This window comes from Diadema setosum, chromosome 22, assembly GCF_964275005.1.
Source record: "Diadema setosum chromosome 22, eeDiaSeto1, whole genome shotgun sequence".
Taxonomy (NCBI): domain Eukaryota; kingdom Metazoa; phylum Echinodermata; class Echinoidea; order Diadematoida; family Diadematidae; genus Diadema; species Diadema setosum.
The window spans coordinates 16,172,494-16,189,261 of NC_092706.1; the positions used below are offsets into that span (position 1 = coordinate 16,172,494).

Consider the following 16,768-nt stretch of genomic DNA (forward strand, 5'->3'; position numbering starts at 1 on the left):
TGTGTTGACGATACAGCTAGCAATGATTACAGTAGGAAAGGTATACTAGTATTGTCGCAAATTATCATCAAAACCATGTCTTTAAATTTGTGTGTGTGCATAGACCAATGGGAGAGTCATGCATGACTCATTGGGGGAGTTTGAGGTAGTGACAGTAGTGAGTGAGAATCATCATAGCATATATGTGTACATGTATTATGCAAGTGTGACTGATACCATTCTGTGAAGCATGTTAAAGTTGTCTGATTTGAACGATTATTTGTTTACTTGTCTCTCTTTATGCTGAAGTAAGTTTGTTTCATCTTTATGGGGTTGGTAGACATTTATTTTAAAAGAAAAGAAGGAAATGTGTATGGGAGCTCCAATCCTGTCAGGACAGCGCATACAACAGCACAAACATTGACAAAACGTTTTAAATATACATAGGTCCTACATTTTTTCATTGCATTGCAAAATTGTACACAAATGATACAGGTTCTTTTTCCCCTTTATGTCAAAAGAGGAAACATTTTTCGAAACAGATTTCGGTGCAGGTCACTGTGGGATATCCAAGTTGATGACATCATCACTTTATCTCATGTTCTCATGTATGGAAGTAGTTGTGACTTCTGCTTCCTGAAAATCTGTGAAACTTTAAAATCTCATTACTTTCTCATTTCACGCCAAATTTCACTAAAACTCTTCATTCTCTTTTATTTTACTTAGCAGATGAAAATCAACTTAAACATGGAGTCTAAAATACAGTCAACTCTGCCTAAGTCAAACTCCTCTCTTAGTCAAATAATCGCCCAAGTCGAAGTAATTTTTTTGAACAAACCATGCAATACATGTGTTATTTACCTCTTGTAAGTCGAATTTCTCCTAAGTCGAACAGATTTCTGTGGTCCAAAGAGATTCGACTTAGGCAAAGTTACTTGTAATCATTGCATTTTAAAGGGTGTGTACAGTTCTGGTCGAGGTGAGGATTTAGCTTTTAACGTTTTGCGAGATATTCAGAAACCACTCTATGAGATGTCAAAGAGCATGCAGTTCTAAGGGGTATTAAAAGTTTATTTGATGAAAATCGGTTTTGAAATGGCTGAGATATCCAAAAACAAGGTGAAACAAAGAGATCCTAATAAAGTTGTGGCATGTCACCTTTTATTATTAGCACTTTTTTTGATATCTCAGCCATTTGAAAACCAATTTTCATCAAATAAACGTTGAATCCTTCTTGAAATTACATGCTCTTTCATATTTCATAAGAGGCTTTTCATTATCTCACTTAGGAATGTTCAAAACATGAATCCCCACCTCAACCAGTACTGTACAGTCCCTTTAAGGCTGGTACAATATGAGGAAGTAGGAAGTACCTGAGAATACTTTTGGAGTGGATTGTTACAAAAAATAAAGCTACAACATTCATCAGAAAAGAAACACTCATAGACATATGCTTTTGAAAATGTGAAGAATGGCAAAATATGGCTTTTTTATTTCAGTGAAAAAAAAAAATAATCCAATGTTAACAGATCAATCAATTTTTTACAATAGAACTTTGATATGGTTGGAATAAACATGCCAATATATAAAACAGGAATATGTACATCTCTATAGTATGTTTCATTATGAATAAAATGTACAAAGTGACACTGCAAAAACCTGCATGTAAATACACATTGTATGACTATTAAAAGAAAAAAAAATAACAAAAACTTTTGTGTTGCATGACACAGGTAATATTGCAATATGCAGGGGAATAAAGACATTCACTTAACCCTTATAAAAATTATAATAATTATAAAAACCAAATGTCCACGATCACTACCATAACATTGTAGAACATTATCTAACTTGAAATCCAGCAAAGTTACTGGAATCTATCCTTGCCTGGGTGAAAAAAAATGTAACTACTCTGTACCTACATTTCTTGTTGCTGCATTTCAGCACATGATTTTGCAGAAGGGAGGCAGCCATAGACAGAATAATATGCTGTCTCCTACAACACATTAGTATAAAGAACTTGCATGTCTTTCCGAGATCATACATGTGGGCTCAAACTGAAGTTGGCTTAGAGAGACACTTATTTGAATCTGTACATCAATTAAGATCCTGCTATAAAGTGTGTCTAAATTTTACAGCAAGTTGGAACTGTGTGTCAGTGTAAAACAGAAAATAAAGTGTTTTTCCTTTTTCTTCAAAAATATACAGAGGCAGTGTTTATGATAGCTCTGACAAAAAGTGTCAGTGATACAATGTATTGCTAGAATTGCATACAGCCTGTTTTGTATGCCACTAGAAGCGGAATAGTCAAGGGCTGTGTCTTGGTGGCAACCCGAGTGGTCAAATGCGTTATGTAGCCCATTACACACTCAGTCAGATCATGTATAAAGCTGCCACCTGTTTAACAAGGCAGTCAGTCACTTGATTTGTCTCCACTGTAAAACACTTTGTAGTCTATAGTGGTAGCATACTCCACGTTGAAAATTATTGGTACACAGATTAGTTACTACTTTTTTCAGCCACAGATTTCAAAGTCTCACTTAGTGGCCCCCTTACCTGGAAAACATCATTGATATTAAACAATGTGTGAAAGAATTCAGCTGCAATATTTTGTCTTTTGTGTCCATGTAATTAAAAGAAAAGATGAATTTATAGCATTTTAACCCTAATCCCACCGGGTTTTTTGAGGAACTTGAAACCACGGGGGGAGGCTTTTTTTGGCCCCCCCCCCCCCCCCTTCAGATCTCGGTCGTGGATCGCGTGATCCTCGCGAAAATTTGCACTAAGGTAGAGGCTAATGAAATCTGCAAGACTGTATAGTTAGATTTTTCAAATTTTAATTAATGTATTTTATATTAATTAATTTATGCTAATTTATGCAAAAATAAATTTTTGCCTATAAATAAAAAGATAAAGCTCCAAGACTTCTAATTTTTGGTGAACATATTCTTTTCAATATCCTCAACAATAATATTGAAGCAAAAATTTGGCTTCATTATTATTTCTTATGTATTTTATTGTTCATTGAATTTCTTATGTATTTCACTGTTTTTTCATTTTTGTTTTTGTTGGGTTTTAATTATCACGCGAAATGTCGAGGGGGGGGGGGGCCAAAATGCCCCCCCCCCCCCAATATCTCAAAACATGAGACTATGGCAACTGTCATATCAAATTTCTTTCCTTTCATTGTTGTTTGCAATTGAGATGCTACTGTAAAACATGAAATATTCGCGGCATGAAATTTTCGCGAATTGGAGCCGAAAGCCTTCTTCGTGGCATGAAATTTTCGCGAATTGCTACTGGCATTCAATGCATGTAGTGTAGACAAAAGCTTTCGCGTGCATTTTAATTTCGCGAATTTTGGCACTCGCGAAATTCGCGAAATTAAAATGCACGCAAAAATTTCTCGTTTTACAGTATATCCCAAGAGATGCTACATGCCAAGTTTGGTGAAAATCTGGTATGGGGTTTTCAAGAAGAATATAAAAATATAAAAAGTTTATGCATGACGCACAACAAACAATGGACAACCCATGATGGATGACACAAGACGGACACCAGATGAAGAGCGATCGCAATAGCTCACTTGAGACTTTGGCTCAGGTGAGCTAAAATATCTTTTCAGAAAAAACAAAACAAAACAAGTGTGCCTTTGAAATTGGTCTTTGCTCTGTTACACTATGAGTTACAGTATGTAATTTGCATTGTGTTCACGATCCTATCTGCGAATTCTGGGACAATCAGAATCACATGAATGCCAGCAAAAACAAAGAAATAAAACAAAAAAAGTATGTCTTAAACAAATTTACTCTTTCTACTTGCAGACAGAGATAGTTATTAGTTCCTTTGATCTCAGACTTAGTTAACCCTAGAGACAGGTATCCAGCATTCTCCTCTTGGTTATTGTGGCTAAATAAAAGATACATCTCACAGTAATGTGCTTGTCAGCAGCAAATATTTTGGGATTTCTTTAAAATAGGAAATGAATCTTGTGGCTCACTGACCTGTAACAGTTTTTATCTAATGTTGAACTTTTCTTCCCATAGTCATTACAATGGATTTTGTGCACAAGCACAAAATGTTAGCTTTTACATTCCACATACAATGTAACTATCTTTAGCAATACATATAGCCTGGGGCAGTGAAATGCATCATAATTATAGACTCCACTGTTCTTATTACAAACTTCACACCAAACTCACACATGGCTCTCTGCAGACTCTCCAATGTCCACTCTGAACACAAGCCTGGCCCCAGAGCAGGAGGACTTGTAGGAAGATCACGATCTTAGCTCAAGCGTTCTTTCTGTGTTTGACCCCTTATCCAACCCATTTCGCCTACAGGATTTCCCATTCACTGAACAACATAGACTGTTTCATGACCTCCCATGACCTCATGTCTTTGCAACCTATCCTGAGCCATCACAGGCCCCCTGGAGGCATCAACGATGCTCTCCATGTTCTGATCTTCACCCTCATCTCCATACTCCTCATCCTGACCGTCTTGTAAGTCCACCTGCAAGGGCGCTTCCCCTGCCCCCTGTTGGCCCTTGCCCAGTCCTGCCTTCTTGTTGTGTGTCTTCCGGTGTTTAGCAAGATGGTCACTACGCATGAACCGCTTGCCACAGGTATTACAGCTAAACTTCTTTTCACCTATTGAGAAGCACAAAACAACCCATGTATTATGATTAGAGTATGTTTCCTACACCTACACAATATCTGGTACTGACACTGACAAAGAAATTCCTCATCATGTCTCGGAATGACAATCTGATGAATATAGATGAAATGAAATGATTGTATTTCACTATGTAATTACATGTACACTGTACTTGAATATCAAAGAATTCAGTGTACAAGGGGAATGAAACCATACAAGAGGATTGTGTGAATGCAGCAATAGTAGTTGAACACATCAGCAAAGTTTGAGGAAAACCAGATTATTCCATGGAAAAAATCGTTGGATGAGAAGACTGTACAACAGCTTGCGGCAGTATGTACAGGAACACCAAAGAGAATACTACAAAATTTTGTTTTTTTACGAAAAGTACACATTCCTTGAACTTGTTACTGACTTACATGTACGTAAAGGGTAATTTATTCCCCCTGCCTTCTGACAGAAGTCAACAGCTCTTTCTTTGTGCAGGTAATGTGAAAACGTGTTTGATTTTTTTTTTTTTTCATTTTTTTTCATTGTACACATTTGACATCTCAAGCCAATTTAGCCACTTAGCCAATTTTGCAAAATACTAAACTCTTCATATACATTTAAATTTCATTCTCTTCAAACAAGATTTGGGATGCAAATAGAGGGATGTATTTGTACAGCCTAAAAATATAATGTCCCTGTTCCTTCATTCACAAAGGTGTATGATGTCTGTGCTGCAAAAACAGCACTTCTGCAATACAAACTTTTGGAAAGTGAGTGCTGCTATCTGTAGTAATACCTGTGTGCGTTCTCCTGTGTCGCTGCAGTTCGTCTGATCGCGTGAATCGCTTCCCACAGAACAGCCAGTCACAGACGAAGGGCCTCTCTCCCGTGTGCCAACGTAAGTGAGCTCGCAAATGAGATGTCTTGCCATAGATCTTGCCACAGTCTTCTATATGACAGATGTGCTGTTTCTTGCCACCTTTCTCAGAATTTCTGGATTAACATGAGAAAAGCATGATATCACATTTTACTTACCTGCATAATATAGAATAAAGCTAATTTAAAAAACTCTTTAGCATGATTTACATTCACAGTGTTTTGAAGTTCACACATCGTGGAAAACCAAGGGAAGGAATCATCTGGAAACACCAGTTTTTATATCAGGCTAGCACAGGTTGCCATGAAATTCAGAAAAAACAAGTAGGAAAGGACATGATATGCTGTTTGATGATGTAAGCTCTGAGCTGTAGAAAATGAATTAAAAAATTGCACATATTTGGGTTGTCAGCTTTTCATGGTAGTATGGACAGTCATTAAGTATGTGATAAAGGAGTGCATAGGAAGCAAGATCCTGATTACTTGACAAGTTCACAGGTGCTTTTCTTTTTGGTTCTTTGTTTTGTTTTGTTTTGCTTTTTTTTTAGGGGGAAGAAAAATAGAAATAAGGAGGAGAAGGGGAACAAACTTTGGGTTGATTAAAATATGAAAAGCAACTATGAAAGATGCCTGATGGTGAAACCACAAGAAAACATTGATTTCTAGCAATCTCCAAAAAGAATTGTCTGAACAGTAAACTAGTGATGAAGGTTTGTGTGCAATGTTTGTCCAGACATTCACTGGTTTCTTACCGGCCCTCTCCATCCTTGCAGTTGGGGCACGTGCATGCCAGTCGTCGCACTTTCTTGGTCTGATCCCTGCCACGGGTTCCACTGTCCACCTGCAGGTCCTGTGTGGCTACACTGGCCAAGAAGGTGGCCCCGTTGGTAACCTGGTCAGCTTGGATGACACTTGGCCACTGCTGCTGCTGTTGTTGTTGTTGCTGTGGTTTCTCCACCTTGGTGGAAATCTGTGTCAACTGCTGCTGCTGCTGCTGCTGCTGTTGCTGGTTTGCTGAATGAGCAATTTAGAAGAAAAGAGTGTTAACTAATGAACAATACTTTTCATACTTTTCAAATGGCAGAAACATTTTTATATGGTAGGATTCAAATACAATGTACATGTACCGTGGTATGTTAAACTTCTTTACATGAACATTTTGCATGAATTACAAGGCTGTACAAAGCATTACAATGTGCAATTTGCTGCTTCCTACACCATAGTTTGACAAAGAGATGAAATAGTGCTATTCTGTTAGGGTTCTGCATTTTTTGTTATTAAGGCTGCACACTGGTACTGGTCCAACTGTCCATGACCAGTAAAAATCACCGTTGGACCAATAACTTTTTCACAAATTAATCAGAAAAACACGGCCTGGTAACGATCGCCCTGTCACTGTACAGGCATGCTAACCAGGAAACATTGAACTGTTGAATACGAGACCATTCTGAAGCAAATTATTTTCACACAACAATAGATATATAATGTACTCTTAAATGAATCCCACAAGGATTGGAACAATCATCCCCCAGCATTCCCACTGATTCCAACTGATCAGTTACTACAATGTAGCCATCCCCTTTAAACAAGTGATGGGCATATTAAACAAAGTACTCTCTGTAAAGTACTACGTGTGTGTTACCAGGTGTGTAAAAACTACATTGTAAAATATACCACATACATGTACTGTACTGTGACTGTAAACCATGTGTCTGTTCCATCTTATCACAAAGTAATAGAAGTTAAACAATTTGGTACATGTTCATTCAGTGGCGTATCTAGGGGGGGGGGGGGGCAAGGGGGGCACGTGCCCCGGGCGCCACTCCTTGGGGGCGCAAAAAACGGGAAAAAAAAAACGAAGAAGAAGAAGAAAAAAAAGAAAAAAAAAAAACGAAGAAGAAGAAGAAAAAAAGAAAAGAAAAAAAAAAAAAAAAAAAAAACTCGCCCGGAAGGGGGGAGGGAGAATGATTGGTGGGGGGGCAGAAAACCAAATCAAACAAGATAACTAGAAATGTCGCTTTGGCGACTGGTATGCCTCCGCCATAATGCATGATTTTCCCAATAGGTGTAGATAGTACATGTGGACACTGTGTGATTACATTTTCACAAAATTGGCAAAATATTGGAATGACAAGTTTGTCACAAATGTGTTGAATGTTCACCTTCCTTGATGTAGGTTTAATTGGATGAATAGGAGAGCATGTATCTAGGGATTTAAGGACTTTAACTTGACTTTGACCCATTCATACATTTAGACATTGAGTAATTTTCAAGGTACAGGTGTGGAGAAAAAGTGCAATTTCTGAATTGAATAGTAAATTGTTACCATTTTCATCTAGCCCTTGACCCTAAAATTCATAAGATAATTACTTTCAGGTAGAACATGCATAATATGTACTAAGTTTCAAGGTAACTTGAGCCACTTCCGAGATATGGAGGAAAAAGTTAGTTCAGCACTTTTACTTGATCTTTGACCTTTTGACCTTTGAGGCAAAAAGAGAAAAAAAAAACTTTCCAGAGAATTTCTATTAGGTTACACACGCATACACCAAGTGTAAAAAAATAACCCTGCTGGCATTGCATAAATATGAGGGTAACAGTAAAATTTTGAAGTCTTGCACTTGACCTTTGACCCCTGACCATTGACCCCATGAACCCTACATTCTTTAGATAATCACTTCCAGTCAGTATTATGTATATACTATGTTCCATGAAGATACCTTGAACAATTTTCCAAGGTACGGAGAAAAAAAAGAAGTTTCAATATTTTTACTTGACCTTTTGACCTCATGACCCAAACTTTCACCAGAGAATCTTAATTGGGTAATACATGTATACACTAAGTTTCAAGAAAATATCTTCAGGCATTCAATAGATATGGTGGAAATAGTGAAATTTTATGTATTTGACCTTGACCTTTTGACCTTTGACCTTGAGCATGTGCACTCAAAAGTTGATAGGCACAACTTCACCCCCTAATACACACACATGCCAAGTTTCATTAGGATACCTCAACAGGTTTCGATAGTTACCTTGTCCACAAAATTCATTACGGACGGACGGAAGGACGGACGGATGGACAACCCGAAAACATAATGCCTCCGGCACCACTTCGTGGCGAAGGCATAAAAACAAAACGTGATGATGACAAAATGACAGTGTCTATTGTGTTCACACATGTCATTTTATATTTAGCAGGCAAAATGTTTCATGGAGCAGCGGCTGCAATTTCTTTCGTTCTGAAGCGATCGCCAATTGGATCAAAAGAAGGCGCCAACGGTTTCGAACAAACAGAGGGGGGGGGGGGGTGCAAAAAACCCCGAATCAAACATGCAGCAAAACGTAATGATGACGCGGAAATATACAAATTTCGGCTCACTCGCTCGTACTAATTTAGAGTATTTTTTCAAGTCCTCAGTTTGTTGGTATAAATCGTTATCTATAAGGCCGTCACTATATCTTGATTAGAATTGTAAGATTTAATAAGCAAAAAATGACAAGAGTTTCATGATTTGTAAGCTGAAATACAAAACTTTTCGGCTCGCTCGCTGCGCTCGCTCGCCAAAATTTGTATATAAAAAAGAGAAGAAGATAAGAACAAAACGTGACGATGACGCGGACAAAGTGATAATGTCTATTGTGTTCACTCATGTCATTTTATATTTAGCAGGAAAAATGTTACACGGAGCAGCGACTGCAATTTCATTCGTTCTGAAGCGATCGCCGATTGGATCACAAGAGGACGCCAACTGCTTCGAACATACGGGGGAGGGGGGCGCAAAAAAAAATAAAAAAAGATAAGAAAAAAACGTAATAATGACGCAGAAATATATACAAATTTCGGCTCACTCACTCGTACTAATTTAGAATACTTTTCCAAGTCCTCAGTTTGTTGGTATAAATCGTTATCTGTAAGGTCGTCACTATAATTGTGAGATTTAATAAGCAAAAAATGACAAGAATTCCATGTTTTGTAAAAGCTGAAATACAAAAATTTTCGGCTCGTTCGCTGCGCTCGCTCGCCAAAATCTATATAAAAAAAGATAAGAACAATACGTGATGATGACGAGGACATACACAAATTTCAACTCACTTGCGCGCACTAATTTAGCGTATTTTTTAAAGTCCTCAATTTTTTGGTATAAATCATTATCTATAAGGCCGTCACTATATCTTGATTAGAATTGTAAGATTTGGTAAGCAAAAAATGACAAGAATTCCATGTTTCGTAAGCTGAAATACAAAAATTTTCGGCTCGCTCGCTGCGCTCGCTCGCCAAAATCTATATAAAAAAAGATAAGAACAATACGTGATGATGACGAGGACATACACAAATTTCAACTCACTTGCGCGCACTAATTTAGCGTATTTTTTAAAGTCCTCAATTTTTTGGTATAAATCATTATCTATAAGGCCGTCACTATATCTTGATTAGAATTGTAAGATTTGGTAAGCAAAAAATGACAAGAATTCCATGTTTCGTAAGCTGAAATACAAAAATTTTCGGCTCGCTCGCTGCGCTCGCTCGCCAAAATCTATAAAAACTCTTTACATCTAAATCACCCTCAAAAGATCCCTTTTAAGTGCTTGAAAAAGCATCATGTGGACTTTGTTTAAAGTCCCTTCCGGGATGGGGTTGGGTTGAACATTTTTTGAGAAATATAGGGGCGCAATTTTCGTGCTTGCCCCGGGCGCCGTTTTCCCTAGATACGCCACTGTGTTCATTGTAGGATCTACAATCATACACGTTCTACAAAATTGCACACACATTGTACATGTAAATGTACATGTATATGTACACTGTACGTCAATGCACAACTTTCACAAGATTGATCGGATATCGACTCAGGAACATTACTTGTACAAATGTTAACACACAGACCTGTACCAGAAGCATCAAGCAGATTCGAGCAATAATTTACAATGTGCAATGTACATAATTGTACGTGTACATGTTGTAAGCAATGTGTGTGTGCCTTGCAAGTGTACAGTATGTATGAGTGATTTCTATCGCAGATAACTAAGCCTGGCACACAATCCTTTGATCTCTTAGTAATTCTATACCCTTTGATAATCCAGCCCTACACATCCAGGGTTCCAGTACAACCAAGGAGATAACCAAAGTTTCCAGCAAGCTACATTGTACATGTACACATGTACAATGTACCTGTATGACCAGGATAGAATGCATTTTGCAGCATTATAGAATTCTCAACTGAGAGCACACGATTGTCAGTAAAATCCTATTTTTGGTTGATACATTAGTAATTATGACACTTTCCTCAAAAAAAGCACGTCACTGAAATGAGACAAAAACTGGACTTAAGGATACAAGTTTTTCATATTATGTCAGGAAAAACTAGAAATGTTGCTATGGTGATTGGTGAAGTGGTTTGTTGTATGCCTCTACCATATCACATGGTTTTCCCCGACAGGTCTACAACGTGTAGCTCTAGAGTACACTATGTACGGTTGTACTGTACTGTATGTCTTGACAATGGGAGATGACAGTTTCATGTACCATAAAAGGTAACAAATAGAAATGACAAGTTTGTCACAAATGTGTTGAGTGTCTATATTAGTTGAGTATCTTTCCTTGTACACAAACTTATAGGTTTCATTTGGATGGATGGCTAATTCATCTGAGAGAGCAAGTACAATGTACATTTGTATCCAGGAATTTGACCCCACGGGCCACAATGAATAACTAGCAACATCCATTTTTATGACGATACTTTGAGCTTAATGTGAAACTTTTATCATACTACTGAAGTTACATGTATTTACAATGCACTTTCAGTTGTAACTTCATAGTACAGTGTATGTTGCAGATCCATTTTGATAAAATTTCTGCCACTGTGTTTACAAGTTTGATCTGACCCGATTTTATTCAACCAACTTGGATATGGTGTATAATAGAGCACAGTGTATAACAGTTACAGTTCAGATATTAAAAAAAATAAAAAAATAGTTATACAGTACACTGTATTGTACCAGGAATTGCAGCACTATCAACCTACTTTTAGAGCCTTAACACAGCTACGTGTACATCCCAAATGTACACTTGTATGGAACAGGAAGTTCACGAGGTTGCAATACTGATCATTTTATGTTTAAATGACCAATCTCCAACACAGTACCATAACCATGCACAATCACTTTCATTTAAGAACTGTGATGGTTCTTTAAGTGATTTGTATTCTGCTCAATGCTTGTTAGATAAATATCATCACATTTTTATTAAAAAGAAATGAAGTTCCATTATATCTTGCCCTGCCCTCCCCCCCCCCCAGAAAAAGAAAAAAAAAATTGGAATAAAATAATGTATGTTGTAATACATGGAAACAAAACAGAGAAAGTTTAGTGATTTGCTGCATGTGTATAAACCAAGGTAAGTGACTGCCAATTAGATACCTTTTTTTCTCTTTGAAATTCACTAAAACTTTGTAATTCAAGCTTACATTGTATGTATCTTTAATTGGTACAAATCACTGCTTTTGTTTTTAGAGTCAACCTGAATAAACTTCTTTCACCTAAATGTATTGTATGCATCGCATCAATGTAGTGCAGATTTCTGTATTCATCTTCGTAAGTAGGAAAAGAAAAGGAAAGGAATAACAAAATTGTACAGTACAATGTGTATGACTCAGAGAAATAAGATTACAACTACATACTGTACATGCCCTGTCACAAGAGGAAGTTCTGCGGAACACAATATCTCGCTGCAAATTGTATGTGTACATGCAACTGTACATTTCACTGAAATTTGTGGTTGTTCTACAAACACACGTCACACTTCCTGATGAGCTGTGCAGACATCAGTTTCCAGTGAAACTCATAGTTTTTTATATCTTCAATTCAAGATAAAGAGTAACTTTAACATTTTTTTTCTTCATATTTTTACATGGTTCATTTCTGACTAGCAAAACTCTGCTTTGTCCATTAATTAATAGCTTATCATTATGCTAACAATGAATAAAGTGTAACTGAACATCATGTGTAAGTGGATGTTGATAAAAAGAATTACCGGTAAAAAAAAAAAAGTTCTGCTAAAACCAGACATACAGTGTACAATATTGTACATTTGTACACTGTACATCCTACTGTAACAAGCTATGGATTGAAATTTCTACCGTTTCCAAGATCTTTGCTGATATTGTATTGATTAGAACTACAAAAAAAGCATGCGTTAGAGGGGGCAACTGTTCCTTCAAATGTACATTGTAAATGTACATGTAGGCCTACTGTGTATAATCATGTCACAACTCTCTTATTTGTTTGTATACAAAAGAAACATAGAATTCATGTGTCTGGTTTACAGTAAGAAGTGCAACCTTTGCCCCTTGTAAAAGTTATCACTGCTCAGTTTTTACAGATCTACTGAAACATCAAACTTTAGAACAATGTGATGTAATGTACAATTTATGATGTCACAAACAGCATTCTCCTTTCTTGGACTAAAATTTGATCAAGATTTGTGTTTGTGAAGTGATGACATCATCACCTCTAATTTTCATACACTGTACCAGTATGTGTATGTATTTACAGTACTCTTGGATACAGAATTTACTGTGGCTGCCATTTATATCACTTTTGTGAAACTTAAATATTTAATTGCACACCTTACTTGTACATACATGTAGTTGTAGGCCTAGTGTTCAAATCTACGATGTAAATGAAACTTATCATGGACAAAGATTGTACCACCTTCGTGAATTCGAAACAAAAAATTGTTAGTTTTTGGTGTTTTTTTTTTTTGGGGGGGGCTCTAATTTTCATCTAAGTCAAAATCAATATATTGAGTGCAAGCACTATATTAACAAGGAATGATTTATAAATACTGTTTTTTATCAATTTAGTTATTGCTGGTGTAGGCCCTAGCCCTACAGGTAAAGAAAAAAAAAAAAACACCACCCACTATGCAAGAGTGTACATTGTTCCTAAATGAAAACAGATATGATACGAAATGTGTGTGTACGCATATAAAACCACTGTGTGAGAGTGAAGTTACAGTAAGACAAGGAGAGCTAAAAATAAGATTCTTGAACGACCAATAACATTTTCATTGATCAGTGATGTTGATTTGCTATGCATTAATGTTCAGTACAGTCAGTACAGTTAATAAGCACAGTTGTCAGTACAGTGTAATACAGATTGTACAGGTACTGTATGTGGTTCTGTGTCCTGTCTTTTTGATGGTTTGCACATTTGTCACCATCTAACACTATTTTCTATCCAAATAATAATAAAAGAGATGAGAGAAAAAGAAGCGACACATGATTTCACTGAACTACAACGTAAAGTGTCTTTGTCATAAAATACTGGTAATTGTACATATACCACAGTAATGGGTAAACTCGGTCTGGCGGGTAAACTTGGCCACTTGTTATGCGCTCGCTGGGAGTCAATTTTACCCGCTAGGCCGACTTCACCCATATCTACAGTATGTGAAATGAACAATGAACTGTTCACAATTAACCACTGAAACATGATGGTTTGATGCTCTTTACCGAGTTCTACCTTCTACCATAATAGACTCTATTACTCTAGTACGATTGCACTATCATAAAGTTGTTTGTACAGAGGTAATTGAAAGTGAAACATACCTGTTACCACCGTGCTTCCAGTGTTCACTGTTGACACACTGCTGGCAGTGCCAGGTCCTGGACTAAGGGGAGCCAAGTGCACACCTAGGGCATTGGACAAATTGTAATTCGGCAGCCCCGCTATTGTGTTGTTTGTTCCAGAAGTCACATCACTTGAAATAACCTGCTGTTGCTGCAACTGCCCATTTGATGGTTGTGAGGTGGTGACGGATGCCCCACCATGTTGCAGCTGAACCGTCTGGACATTTGGGGTCTTAAGGAAAATTGGATTCTGAATGACTGTTTGCCCACCACTCAGTTGCTGGATTGTTTGGAGCGTGCTTTGGGGAATTGTGATGTTGCCAGTTTGTAGCTGGTTCCCTTGTGTTTGAATTGGCAGTGTTATTGTCTGAACAGCACCAGCAGTGTTGTTAGCTACATTGACGGGAGTCTGCAAAGTTAGTGCCTGTGGCTGTATGGTGAAGTATCCTGGTTGTTGTTGGACAGCTATTTGGGCTGGTTGAATTGTTGCACCTGCCTGGTTTTGAGCTTGGATTGGTTGATGAATTTGAATGATTTGTGGTTGCTGGACAGCAGGTGCAGGTTGTTGGCTAACAATGCGGGTTGTAGAAGTCTGTTGTTGCTGCTGTTGCTGCTGGACCTGCTGGGGCATGACTGATGCCACCACTTTGCCACTTTGCCTAAGTTGCGCTGGTTGCACATTTGTTGTCTGCTGTGTTTGCTGTTGTAGGCCACTGAGTTGTATTTGCTGGACTTGACCAGTTTGTTGTGGTTGTTGAAGGAAGAACTGCCCTGGTTTGCCAGCAACCTGCAAAAATGTTGCCTGGCCACTGCCTGAAGAATTACTCCCCGGCTGTACAGTTCCATTGTTAGAGATGATATTGACATTTTGGTCTGGCTGAATGTGTATCTGCTGTGCAATATTTTCTGTGCCACTTTGTTGCGGTGTTGAACTGATGATGTTGTACACTGGGGTAACCACTGCTTGATCTTGAGAGTTTGCATTTGATACAACAGAGTTTGGAGCAAGTTGTAAGGTGACCGTCTGTGAACCAAGAACAATTCGCTGTTGCGCTGGAGGTTGAGCAACAGCTTGAAGGATTTGCCCATTTTGAATAATCTGTCCCAAGCCTGGAGGCAAAGTTAACTGTGTTACGTTGTTGCCATGAACAGTGGATGTCTGTGACGTAGAAGAACTAGCAGTCCCAGTTGTTCTTACGATGTTTTGATTTTGACCTTGTGCCTGATTCACACTCACCGGCGTAGCAACCTGTGTAGTTATCAAGTTGCCTTCGGCGTCTATGTGTATTTGGGGAACGATGTTATATTGAATATTTCGGGCGCCCGCGCTGGTCAAAATCTGGCTGGGTTGTTGTACCGTTTGTTGGTTCAAGCTAGCGCTGTTGGCGTTGTTGCTCGTTTTTGTTGACGTGTTTGCAGCAGCGACGGCGTTCACTACATTGTTACTTAAATCGACGAAAAGGGGTGTCCCTTGGTTAGCTGCAGCTGCTCCTGCGATCTGCACGGGTACACCAATGCTTTGAAGTTGTTGGGCACTAGCATTTAGAATGCTAGTTGGAATCAAGGTCTGGCCCTGAGACTGTCCTGCGAGGGCCCCTGGGGCTCCAATGACGGTCACAGTTTGTCCCTGGTTTGCCGCTCCCCCTTGCCCTTCAGCAGGTGTTCCAATCTTGCTACACGTAGCAGCGAGTAGAGCGAGAGGGGATGGCTGGGTTTCCTGCAGAGAAAATAGGGGCGGGAATCAAGAACAAAAGTGGGTGTGAGTTAGCATGACTTTATGAACGAAGCTCTGACAGGCCACAGCCTACATAACATTGGGTTTCACACAACTATGAGTCTGCTAAGAGACAGATCATTGTAAGATAACTTCTAACACATACCTGAGACATACTGGAAGGCTGGATGTAATCTGATTTTCCCTTTTTGCCGGCTGCTTTGGCCATTTTAGGCAATATTTTTGCCTACTTCGAGTGCGTTAGCACAGCGTTTCGCCTGCCCAGAAATGCATAAAGAACACACGGGTACACGTACGTCCACGTACTTCCCACACACAGAGAACATGTTGCATACGATGCTATACGATTGACCATGCCGTACACACTCACACAAAACACACACAGGGAATCGGACATGACTTAGAGCAACACCCAATATTCATCCGCGAGCTTTTCAGGCTCGCGCTCGCAGTACTCATCTTCGTATTCATTAGCAAGGAGGTAGGTAGAACAGTGTATAGTATTTGTTACCTCATGCCACTTGCAACCACATTAATTATGATGTTATTTTGAACTTTCTTATATTACAAAATCGGTGTCAGATGTGCATAAAACTGCAAGAAACACTTCGGTCGCGTCTTCAACATAAAAAAAAAGAAGAATGACAGCACGAAGAGAAGTGGTAAGGCGATGAAAACAAACGAAAAACGAGGGTATGTTCTTGCATGCCTATAATTCTGTGATAAGTGAAATTCAATAAACATTAGTTCATTAAACTATCAGTCTCCCATTCTAGTACGTATGACATCATAATCAAATTCAAATACATACATATCCATAGCAAGACGAACACAAACACAAACACAAAGAGAATGGAAACGGAATATGTAGCCTAATTTCAATCACGGACATTTTCATGTC

At 38.3% G+C, this 16,768-nt stretch overlaps 1 protein-coding gene across 1 annotated transcript; it reads right to left on the bottom strand.

Moving 5' to 3' along the window:
* Positions 1-3,159: 3,159 nt before the first annotated feature.
* LOC140245016 (uncharacterized) lies at positions 3,160-16,155 on the bottom strand. Its single transcript, XM_072324606.1, has 5 exons — positions 16,013-16,155; positions 14,112-15,849; positions 6,258-6,519; positions 5,426-5,622; positions 3,160-4,631 (listed from the first exon to the last, which is right to left on the bottom strand). The coding sequence occupies exons 1-5, from the start codon at positions 16,073-16,075 to the stop codon at positions 4,333-4,335; spliced, it is 2,559 nt and encodes an 852-aa protein (XP_072180707.1). The 5' UTR covers positions 16,076-16,155; the 3' UTR covers positions 3,160-4,332.
* Between the last annotated feature and the right edge of the window lie 613 nt (positions 16,156-16,768).

Coding starts and splice junctions, on each gene's coding strand:
- LOC140245016 (XM_072324606.1), bottom strand. CDS start 16,075: ATGGCCAAAGCAGCCGGCAAAAAGGGAAAATCAGATTACATCCAGCCT. Junction 15,850..16,012: donor AGCCTTCCAGTATGTCTCAG/GTATGTGTTAGA, acceptor TTTTCTCTGCAG/GAAACCCAGCCATCCCCTCT. Junction 5,623..6,257: donor TGCAAGGATGGAGAGGGCCG/GTAAGAAACCAG, acceptor ATGTTAATCCAG/AAATTCTGAGAAAGGTGGCA.